At 41.3% G+C, this 12,260-nt stretch overlaps 1 protein-coding gene across 1 annotated transcript in view; it reads right to left on the bottom strand.

The window, feature by feature from the left end:
- Positions 1-5,188: 5,188 nt before the first annotated feature.
- The window catches only part of LOC126285293 (protein takeout-like), a 59,086-nt gene continuing 52,014 nt past the window's right edge, over positions 5,189-12,260 (bottom strand). The window contains exon 6 of the mRNA XM_049984581.1: positions 5,189-6,246. Within this exon, the coding sequence (XP_049840538.1) occupies positions 6,092-6,246 (155 nt within the window). The 3' untranslated portion in view covers positions 5,189-6,091. The remainder of the gene's footprint in view (positions 6,247-12,260) is intronic.

Below are 12,260 nucleotides of genomic sequence, written 5' to 3'. Positions count from 1 at the left end.
GTAATACTGACATTATTCTTTCACTTTTAACCACAAAGTAATTATTATTGCTAATATTAGAGGTGCAGACCTTTCTCCGCAGAGACCTTTACTTATTAGAATAACAGTTCAGAAACGTACAGTTCATTTCGTCAACAAATATAACGTTAACACCGTCTGAAGTACAATATTATCTCGCTTCTCCTGGTCCTGACGACAATGTAATAATCCAGGGTGGGCCAAAAGTTAGAAAGGAGCTTTAACTGACAATAACTTCCATATTTGTCATTAGTTTCCATTCATATTTCACGAGCTGCAAGACCAGTGATCGGAGATTCTGTACTCTTATGTGAGCCACAATTTGAAACAGAGGTAAGGACAGAGGATTGAATAAAAAAATATTCTCAGCTATAATCTTTTCTTGATTTTTGACTCACACTGCATAATAAATTTCCTTGAATAGAAAATCTTATATTTACAGATCAACACGGATTTAGAAAGCATCACTGATTTGAAATTTAGGTTGTTCTTCTCTCCCACAGTACCATGGATGAAGGGCAACAAGGAGTTTTCGTATTGTTAGATTTCCGGAAACTATTTGGTACAGTACCACAATGCACAATGTTAAAGAAGTTCCGGACAAACAGAACAGGTTGTCAGCTGTGTGGAGTGGAGCGAAGACTTCTTCAGTATTTGAACACACTATTTTGGCCTGGGCAGCAAGTGTTAGTCTGAGTGTCCCAAAGGAGTGTGCAGGGCCGCTGTTGTTCTGTATAAACACACACGGTCTGACGCATAGTGTGAGCAACGATCTGCAGCTGTTTGCTTCTGCGCTGTACTGTACGGGAAAGTGCCGTCTTTTACTTTCCCTTCTTGTGGTCAACCTATTTCACGTTATTAGTATGGCATGATTTGTGTAGTCCCATATTAAATTTATTTGGAATTAAAAAATGGCATGTTCTGATTTTAAAAATTGGTGAGAAGTTACCCTGACAGCTCACATTAATTACAAAAGTTTTAATTTTTCCATAACCTCATAATTTTCTGAAAATTCTAAAAATTCTTCTAGTTTTCAATCATAAGCTTCACATTGTCAGGAATAGGAGTAATAATATTACACTTATAGTGACCTTATTTTATCTGTAATGAATAGTATGTTTGCACATAATATCTGAAGCAAATTGTGTTCAGTCAGTGTCTTCATCATATTTGTATCCTCATTTACTCGTTGGAACATGTAAGCACAAAAATTCACCACATTTATGACACTGAAGTTTTGTTTTCGTATCTTTGTATCTAGCCGATATCATGCACCCGCACTGTGGTGATTCTTTTTTTTTTGGGGGGGGGGGGGGGGGAGGGGGCAGTTTCATTCGAATTTGTCCTACACTTCCGCTTCAGTTGCAGTTGAAGATTTCGATGTAAATTTCGTATACCAGGGAAATTTTGTGACACACAACTTTTCTGAGATGTTAGCGGTAAAAAAGTACATACTGAGTTTCAAGTAATCAAGGTATAAACTACATACAATACAATTTATTTTACAGTTTTAACTTACCATATTTGTGGAACCAGAGAGATTCCACTATTATTTTGATACCACTCGGTGACGGAAAAAGCGTCTGTTTTCTCCACAAACAAAGATTAATGCTTAAGCTTGACTGATCTTAATTACAATAACGACATCTACAGCTTCTGAAAGTACGCTTCCGAGGAGTTAAAGTACAAATGATGCACCATCGCATGACAACGTCGAGAAATACATCAACTAGGGCTTGTGAAATCCCAGCACAGTAACTAAGGTTAAATCATTGCAGGAGGATACAAGATGATTTGCGTAGAATTTATGTTTTGTTTTATGAATGGTAACTTACCCTAAATGAGGGAAAATGTAACTTAATGACGATGAGGAGAAAAACTGTCCTATAATGTTCAAATTATTAGTGGTGTGTTCTTTAATGCAGTCATGTCTTTTAAATTTCCAAGCGTCACGATGCAAAGCAACACGAAATGGAACAATCATGTGAGTTTGGTTCTAGGGAGGCGAATGTCGATTCCAGTTTATTGAAATAATTCTGGGAAATTTTTGCTGATCTGTAAGGTGACCGCCTACGGAACACTTGGGTGACCCATTCTTGAGTACTGGTCGAGTGTTTGGCGTACCTAGCAGATCGAATCAGTTCAGGGACATGTTGCTGTATTTGATACCAATAGGTTCGTTCGATTAACAAGCATGTGTTATACAAATGCTGCATGAACTCTAAGGCTATTTTCTGGAAGGAAGGGGATGTTCTTTTTGCGAAACACCATTCATAAAGCGGCATTGGCGACAGAGTACAGAATGATCTTACTGTCGCCATCATATATCTGGCGTAAGAACCGCGAAGACAAGATAAGCCAAATCAGGACCGGCAAGGAAAGATATGGACTGTTTTCTCTGGCTTCATTTGCGAGAGGATCAGGAAATGGAGCGACTAACAGCTTTGTCACTGTGAGAAGGGTACCAACACTGACTGCAGCGATTGGCAATTTCTCTCATCGACCTGAAACCTATTCCACGAATCACACAACATTCTTCTGTGAGTCGATCTCACGTTTTGGCGTTCCTCCTGATCAGGGAAAACAGAATCATATCTACAATGAGATGTTCACTCTGCAGTGGAGTGTGCACTAATATGAAACTTCCTGGCAGATTAAAACTGTGTGCCGGACCAAAACTCGAACTCGGGACCTTTGCCTTTCGCGGGCAAACGCTCTACCAACTGACCTACCCAAGCACGACTCACGGCACATCCTCACAGCTTTACTTCTGCCGGTACCTCGTCTCCTACCTTCCAAACTTTACAGAAGCTCTCCTGCGAACCTGGCAGAACTGGCACTCCTTAAAGAAAGGATATCGCGAAGACATAGCTTAGCCACAGCCTGTGGGATGTCTCCCCAATATTTTCACTCTGCAGCGGAGTGTGCGCTGATACGAAGCTTCTGTAACGTTTGGAAGGCAAGGGTCCCGAGTTCGAGTCTCGGTCCGGCACACAGTTTTAATCTGCCAGGAAGTTTCAGAGTCATATCTCTTTAAAGCATTCTCACCATTGCTCGACATGAACTGTATTCGAACCCGCATTTACCACCCAGCCGCTAACCGTCTTTTGGAACGACTTCATTGGCAAAGGCCTCGCCCAGATGCCATCGCACAGGGCAACGGACTGACAGCCTATCTATTATTCCACTAGGTCTCCAGACAGCCTCCTAAGAAGATCTCAACGCAACAATGGCTGAATGGTCAGATACTTCGATTTCCGGGGGAGCTCTTTGTCAACACGTCAAACAGTGTTTTGAATCCTTAGATTTTGTGCCACATCTTCGTTCGCAGATCCACAATTACGAAACACATAAAGGCAGACCACGACCTTCTTCCATAAGCGGATAGGACGCTTCGACGTTCGCCTCCGCATCAATACTGACCAGGGCAAGCAGTTCGAGTCATATCTAAAGCATTCTCAGCATTATTCGACGTGAAATGTGTTCGAATCCGCATCTATCATCCAGCCGCTAAAGGTGTTTTGGAACGGCTTCATTGGTAATTAAAGGCCTTCGTCAGATGCCATGCCACAGAGCATTGGACTATGAATTCCAAAGAACATCTTACCCAGCTAGCATTCGTTTTTCGCGACTTTAAGTTGTGCAAGCACGTTTTCGTCCGGAATAATGCTGTTCGAAAACCATTGCAACCACCTTATGATGGTCCAGTGCTGGTATTGGCAAACCACAACAAAACGTTCGATGTTGACATCAATGGCTCTTCTGTCACAGTATCCACTGACAGACACGAGCAAGCCTTCGTTCCATTTACCACCGAGACACTACCCACGTGTAGTTCCACCTGGATACTGGTCATAGCTAGTATTCCACTGCCATTCCACGTGCCTCCAGGTGAACTGCACTTGACAACTCCTTTTGGGCGCCATGAAAGTTTGACACTTGGATGTGGGGGGGGGGGGGGGGGGGGGAGTGACGTGGACAATGATGTGAACAGTGAATTTTCTGCTTATTTTTTCATGTGTACGGAGCAAACACTTTTACTCTCCGCACTGCCTATGAGCTAAATACAAAATACAGACATAGGTGTTCTTTGCAGTCTTACAATTACGATAGCCCATATTAAATAACTGTTATGTTGTGTAGCCTTTTCGTGTGACAAAACTATCCAGTATCCTTAACAAAATCTCCATTTATGTGGGGTGTAGTATGAAATACAATTTGTAACTGTCATAAGGTTTGTTTCGCTAGTAAACCTCAGTATTTTTAGCATATTATTTCTTTGTGAAGATACAATTAATTCTGAGAGCAATTGTGTTTTAGATTTTACCTGTATTGAAATTTACATTCGCAGTGTCTAGTGCAATAGATATGACATTTTTTTAAAATTTACTGCACAACCGGTATTGGTATTGTCGTTCAGCAACTATCTGTCAAATTCTTAATTTATTTATGTAAGGTGACGAAAAATGTAGAATTACGTCTGAGTACTGATGCTTCTTTTAACCAATCTTGTATGAAAATAACAAATCATTTTAATAATTTTAATAACTTTTAATCCTCTGTACCCACCTGAAAGTATTTTTTCAATTGTAGTAAAGATATATGGAAGATTATAAACCAGAGATATAATGGTGTGTAATAAATTTTCTATCAATTGTACGTTTTCTTCTTCTCCTTCTTGTGATTATTGAAAACAATGCTACATTTTCATTTTCTTCCTTGATTGCGGGATCACAGAGAAAATAAAACACTTATTTAATTTTTTTTAAATTTATAATAAAATAATTAATCTGAACCTGATAAGTTTGTGTTGCTAACAAAGAGAAAGTAAGATAAATCCCATATGTAGGGCAGTTTGAAGGAAATTGTGCTGAAGATTTCTGTTTGTCTCGGTAGCAAGAACAAGGCTAAACTTAATCTACAAAAGTCCTGAAGAGTATATCATTCTTCAGGACTTTCTATGGGTGTTTTAAGACATATTAACAGAATTCGTAATTGAGTGAAGTATCTTCTTCACTATGTCCAAAGACTGCAAGCAGTTACCAACCAATTCAAATTTGTTTATATATACAGTTCCACTATGATCACTTGCAACCTGTAACTTCGAAGTTTTTGTTTATAAAATGGAGTGACCAAAAACATATGTTAATAGTAGAAAAATGAAAACAAATTTTCCTTTGATGTATTATTTATTATGGTACATGATTTGCTGCGGCTGTTCAAGTTGGTAGCTTTTACAAAATGTTTGATACGATAATGTGTACACTAATGAGTGAGTTAGAAATCACATTCATTGATATTTTAACCTGGGGATTAAGGTTCTAACATTCCTTTGAAGTAATTATGGATCAATGGACATATATTGGCTTCCAATGGACTTCCTGTTATCTGCTAAAACCTTCGAATGTTGTGTAGGGCTACAGTACATCAGCTTGGTATCTTAGCTCTGTTGTTCTATCCATTCTATGTGTATTTAACCTATTGCAAAATAAAGTTTTACTGGTAAAAACATTCAGTATTCAATGCACCTGTAAATATTGGGCTAATTTGTCACTAAGGCAAAAGGAGCACCACTTTTGGTGAGCAGATGTAGATAGCAGCTGCCCACCTAAACGACGACATTTATACGTAATAACACTCACTTTGTGAGATATCATGTGCTCACTAGCAATATATGTGAACCAGGTACGACGTCAGATGTATCTGCCACAATCAGTCGGTACTGTGTAACTGGTGAGATGAGAGAATGAGTTAGCAAGGCGACAATCTAATTTTAGTTAACCATGCACGTACTTAAAATTTCTTGTCACATCGTTCATCGTTCAGTTTGGTAAGTGCAAATGGTAAAAACGAAGATCCTGTCTGTAAAATATTGACAGTTGTTACTCTGCTAATGAGAATATCTTGGATGATGAGCCTCATTTATGAGCAAAGTTTGCTGACAATGTGTGACGGATTGTAGAGAGAGGAGCGGGACTGCACGCTACCCATGTGTGTAGTGCTGTGCTTAGGAGCAGCTTGGCAGGAGAGCGATGTAGTGCGAGCCGGCAGCGTGTGTTGGGAGGGTCTGCATCTATTTTGGAAGGAACACCTCGTCCAATGGTACCTTCCCAAACACGTTGGCCGCTAAGGACTTGAAGATGAGCCCGAAGGACTCCTCGAAGGTCGGACGCAGGGCTCCCCAAAACTCAGTCCAGTTTTCGTTCAGCAGGCGGTTGAAATTGGGACCTGTTGGGACATCAGAGTTCAATATTAGTTATGGAAAGGAGCGCTTATACTGCTGTAGGTGGAAGAGTTCACTTTTAATTGAAAGGGTAACAATGGGGGTATTCAAATCCAAGATGAAAGGTACAGAAATGCTACACGTCAAAAAATATAGACTTGCTAGTGGGAGAAATAAAGAAGGAAAAGAAAAATTAGAGTTTAACATCCTGTGGTGCATAGTTCGGTCAGAAATAAATAAGGAAAAGCAAAATTTGAGCTTAACGTCCTGTGGTACATAGTTCGGTCTTTTGTTTTCGCACTTCTAGGGTTTACTGTTATTATCTAATTGTTTGTATTCGCACTTTTTTCAATTTGGTCCAGTGCCAGTAGGTGCACATGGGAGTATGTGTTTCTTGCACAACTTTCCTTGTTCTTCTTCCAGCTGAAGTTCATTGGCTGTAACGGGGAGTTCTGTTGCCAAATTGTGTATCATAGATCTTGGTGGAATGATACATTTGTGTCTGGATTTCGACGTTGTTCAGGGGCAGTTGTCAGGAGTGGTGGCATGTCGAATCTGGTTTTTGATAGATGCGTTCAGGAATTTGTTCACAGTCTGGCTGAACTTGTTTGAAGTGGGATCACCTACACGACCTCATGAGATTGTGGTGTGTGTGTGTTCGAGGGAGGGAGGGAGGGAGGGTGGGGACGGGGGCTTTTACGTTGTAAGCTACGAAGGAAGTAGCGTTCAGTCGTGTACTGCAGTTTCGCCTCAGTTGTGGCCATCCTACTAGGAAAGCCGCAGGATGCTCTAGCAGGAGTCTGATGAAGATATCTAAGAGATTATTGCTGTCATGGCAATGCAATTTCAGACTATTTTTCAACCGCTCCAGTCCAATAGCACGCAGGAAAAATGGACATCTAAACATTTCCGGGCATACTTTGATATTTCTTCTTTTATGACGTAGATCATTTCTCCGTATGTAGGTGAGAATCAAAAAAATATTTTGGCATTCGCAGGAGAAAGTTGGAGATTGTAATGTCTCGAAAAGATCCCACCGCAACGACAAATGATTTTTTTTAATGATTGCCACCCCAACTCGCTTGCGACATCTGTGACGCTATCTTCCCTGTTTCGTGGTATTACAGAACGAGCTACTTGATCTTTTCCGGTGTCAGCCGTCGGTCCTATCTCTTCCGGACCCCATATCGCGCAGCAATACTGAAGAGGGCGTAGAACGTAGGGTAGACTGTCTCTTTAGTACATTTGTTGTACCTTCTAAAAGTGTTGTGTTAATAGAACGTAATCTTTGGTACTCTTCCACACAGTACTTCCTATGCCATGTTTTCAGTTTAAGTTATTTATAATTACAATCCCTAGGTATTTAACTGAACTGTTAAATTTTAAACTTGTATGATTTGTCGTATAACCGAAATTTAACGGAATTTCTTTAGTGTTCATGTGAAGAAGGTGAAATTTTTTATCAACGTCAACTGACACTTTCCACACCATACAGACAGCGTGTCGTGATCATTTCGTTTTGATCTTCTGGTGACTTCACTGTGTGGTAAACGACAGAATCATCTGCAAGCAATGTAAGAAGGCCGCTCACGTTATCTTCTAAATCAATGGTATAGGTTAGGTAGCACCACAGGACCTATAACACTTCCTAGGGTAACCCTAGGTTATACTTCGGTTTCATTTTCTGACAGGAGTTCACTAATCCAGTCGCACGAGTAAGATGGTATTCCACAGCCGGGCAATCCGATCAGGACCCACTCCGATTCTAGTTTCACAGCGTTACAGAAAAGCCTATGTGCATTCTGAAAGCTAAGGGACAGCGCAAGTGACCACTTTAAGCTTTCAATTGGCTCTCGAGGACTGAAAAATCGAGACGATGGGTAAAATATCCCCACAGCGACGCGCTGTCTGCGCTTGAGCCGCTATCAGGCAGTCGCCCTTACACTCAGAACATTTGGTTTCATTTAACAACCTTCAACCTGGTGTCCTATGTCGTAAAATTGTGCTCTGTCTCTTCCTCCGGGATGCAGCAGCGCCACAACACGATGGCAGGGTATCTACTAAAACCTGAAGAAACCATTTCAGGCTGTCGTAGGAACTTGTCGTCTCATATATGCAGTGGCAAACGGTTCGTAGTTAGTTACAGATGCAATCAATTGTGGGAGTTCTCGAAATTTCAGAAAAAATCCTGTCTGAAAGACTGTAGCTGCAGAGAAACTTGTAGTCACCACCACACAAGCAGTGAACGCAAGCCACTGATGCTGTTGTATGCTACTTCCCGCATCCGAGCAGGCAGAAAGAACAAATCCACTGCTACAGAATAGTCCCCTGCAAAGTAAACCATAGAGAAAAGAGTAGGAAACTCAGGAAACTGCTGTAGACCGTCTAACTGTGTATAGTCAGCATCCACAACAGGAGAAGAGAAAAGCCTCATTGATACACTCCAGCAGAACATTGGTGGGTCAGGAGTTATATGGAGGAACTGTATCTTTTAGCACAGGTTAAGCCATGTCAACAACAGACACATATTACGACTTTTTATAGCACTCTGCTCGACAGATATGGCATACATAGAAGAGACAGTCTCAGTGGAGGGTGGGAGGGGAGGGGAAGGGGAAAAAAGTTGCCTTCATTGTTAATCAGTTGTACAATGCCTTCCCTGTTACCCACAGAACTAGTTGACACAACATTGTACATGCGTCATTTCGCCGTGGAGAATGGAGCTGGCCTTTTCGTGTCTGCCTGTTTGCGTGTCTGTTTTGTTTTGCCTCTATACTAATATCGCTGAGTACTGATCAATCGTCAAAAACTTCTACATCGTGGAGAACTATGGTTTGCAGTATATATTTAAATTCTGTATGCAGTAGATAGTTAAATTCTAAAAGAAGCCGTTAGTGGTAGGTCAAAACGAATCTAAACGTGTTTGTATTTTATGCTCACATTCACGTGAAATATTCCGAGATATTGCGAGATAACTACGAATGTGTTATTAAGGGCTGCCATAGACTTCACTATGAAACAGCGTCTTGCATACTGTTTTTGAAATGTAAAGTTTTCGAACAAGACCCTCTCTAATTGATCTCAAAATTCGCACGCGGCCTACCTTAACAAGAAATACAATACAGCTGCAACATGTTACGTGTCACATTTTACTGTACACTCGTTTCTGTTAAGAGAGATGTTTCACGAGTCATGCTCGAATTTATTGCAATACTGTACTGACGTCTTCAGAGAGATACGAACTTTGTCAAGCACATCCCGGATTATCAGGTAAATGTCAACAAGACAGTACAATTTGCTGCTCCAGCTCTTTAACCTGACCACCAAGACTGCTGTACACTCCGCCTTCAGATAAACATATACAGAGAATTCCGGAAGCTTGATCTTAGAGACCAAGATACAGGCTCTGTCCTGACCTATCCATCTTGGGTCGTACTGGCGAGTTAAGTGTCATCTTACAACACCAGCGAAATGTGCCCATACCCCGTCATGAACGTACCACATTGCCGTAGGTGAAATATCAGGTAGATTGTATGCGAGTTTCATCGAAGTGATAATACATCAGATAAATTTGTACTATTCTTTGAACTGCAGTCAGCGGTGGTCCATAGTAGCACCTTCGCATGTATCCCCCCATTTTATGTTTACTGGAACGGTTGTGTTTCTATTGTTGTAAGCACTTGCGCTGTGACACTTTCAGCCCCAGCTGCATTGTTGTCAGATTTCAGCTCTTCCCCAATATGACATCATGCTGTGTTGCCCATTATTCCATTTCCCTTAACAAATAATAATTTTCCAATGTATAAAATGAAAGATGGTGCAAAAGTTTAAAAAAGCCAAGATTTTCCCGACTCCTGTAACATCGTTGTGGAAATATGGCGGCTGTCCTAAGAATAAAATAGCGTAAATTCAAAAATCCAAGATGGGGCATTGTCCTGTTGCTGTGAAATTAAAAAATCAAAACTGGTGGGCTTTGGGATGGTTTACTAACCTGCATGGTTGTCAGATTTTCCCAGCCGTAGTGTCAGAATGCGAGATCGCAGACCCCTGGATACTGGCCCAGCCTGCATGGTTGCAGTGTCACTTTTGTCCAAGTGTGAAGAATGTGATTTCCCCCCAGTCCTATGGTGTCAATATCCAAGATACCACTCCTGGGGATATAAGCCCAGCCTGCATAGTCGTTATAGGTCCTAAGTGTAGAATGACAGTAAATGGAAAAATCGCTGTGTTCCCCTGACATAACATTTCACTTCTCTAATTTTACAATCAGTTGAGCCCCCAAACTTAGCCAATTGCCCCATATCTCATAGTTTAAACAGATTTCCCCACCTTAGTAACCTTAAACAAGTAATGCACCAGGGAGTGCACCACACCACACAGTACCTTGCGACACTCCAAGTGGAAGGTGACTCGACTGTGCCACTGCTGCCACTGGAGGATTTGACCACAAGCATTGAATCCCAGTCACCAGGGGCACACCATCAGAGTGTTCAGACTTATCGACCACCACCACAGCCACCAGCCACTTCTTCTCACTGAAGAGACCCACACAGAAATATCATACACATGCTCTTCCAAATGTGAAGTGCAGCATAATAGTTCTTGTTGTTTGTGATGGCGCTGCAGTCACAGCCCATGTTGCATAAATTAAAATGGCCGGGAAATTTAAGATACAAGAAGCACCAAAAATCGTGGAACAATAGCCCACACATACATTCTGCAGGGAAATGCGAAACTCACAGAAGTACACTCTTCCTCTGGGAGATCATATGAAAAGGTTCAGAAACTGATAAAAAAGTATTGTGTTTTTTAAAATATTCACCACAAAAGTTAATATGTGGGAATAGAAACATTAACAAGCCATTAAATTACTGCGAGTACCTTACAATGTGTTTTAGAGAGTACCTGAGGTTTTTGTAACCACCCCTAAAGTTTTACCACTCAGTATTCTGGGCTGTATCTAGCTTGGCAGCCACAGCGCCACATTAGACATGTTAGCTGAGGGTGCGCCAGTGCCTCACAGTACCTGTAATCGCTACCTGAAACTAATCCAGTCGCAGACCGCTTGACTAGTGGCTTGGTCTGCCATTTGTTTGATCCATATAACTGCTCATGTTTATGGAGTGTACTGCTCTCTCCTGGGTCAGAAGTAGCAGAACGGACAGAGTGTTATGGTGGGCTACTGTGTTCATCATCTCTTCACTAGACGAGCAGGCGCTCTGCAGCTGGTGATACATGAGTTTCTTCATCATGAAATTTGTTGTGCAAATATGTTACACAGTGCTGCTATTCTTCTTTCATCGTATGTATTTACATTGTTTTCGAGGGCTACCGTTTGACTTATCGTTTGGAATAAAGATGCTTGGTTGTCAAATGCGGTTTATTCATGGTGGTAGTAAGTAAAGTCATTGTGTTCATGACTGAACTGCAGTGCCTGGCTATGACCAAAGCAAGTTAATGGTAGCTATCATCACCTCACACTTCTCTATTGTGGTAAATCTTATAAAAAACATAGTTTTTTACCTTCCGTTTTGAGCCATTACATATGTTCTCGAATGGAAAGGACATGCTTCTATGAGTTTTAATTTCTCTGCTGAATGTATGTGGGGACTATTGTCCAGCTTAAACTGATGAGAATTTTTAATTTTCCCCATGGGTTAAAGTATAAGTGTGCTTCTTGCATTTTCATATTTCTGTGCCATTTTGACTTAGGCCACATAGGCTGTGGCTGCAGTGCATTCATAAATAACACACTGGTGGCGGGAATCGGAGCTACCATTCTGCACTTCGCACTATGCAGCCTAATTGGCAGTATTTGTCGAGCATCCCTGTGCAGTTCTTCTCCAGTGCAAAGAGTCTAGTGGCTGTGGCAGCAGCTGAGTGGGTTCAACAATCTGGTCTCGCTTTACACCAGTAAGTCAGTCCTCATGACCCGACCCCCTGGTGGCAGCAGTGGCGCTGGTCACTCAACTTGAACTTAATGTGATATAAGACTTAGCGGGTGCGTGGAGCACGCACT

Source organism: Schistocerca gregaria, chromosome 8 (genome assembly GCF_023897955.1).
Source record: "Schistocerca gregaria isolate iqSchGreg1 chromosome 8, iqSchGreg1.2, whole genome shotgun sequence".
Taxonomy (NCBI): Eukaryota; Metazoa; Arthropoda; class Insecta; order Orthoptera; family Acrididae; genus Schistocerca; species Schistocerca gregaria.
This window is presented reverse-complemented; position numbering and strand designations above follow the sequence as displayed.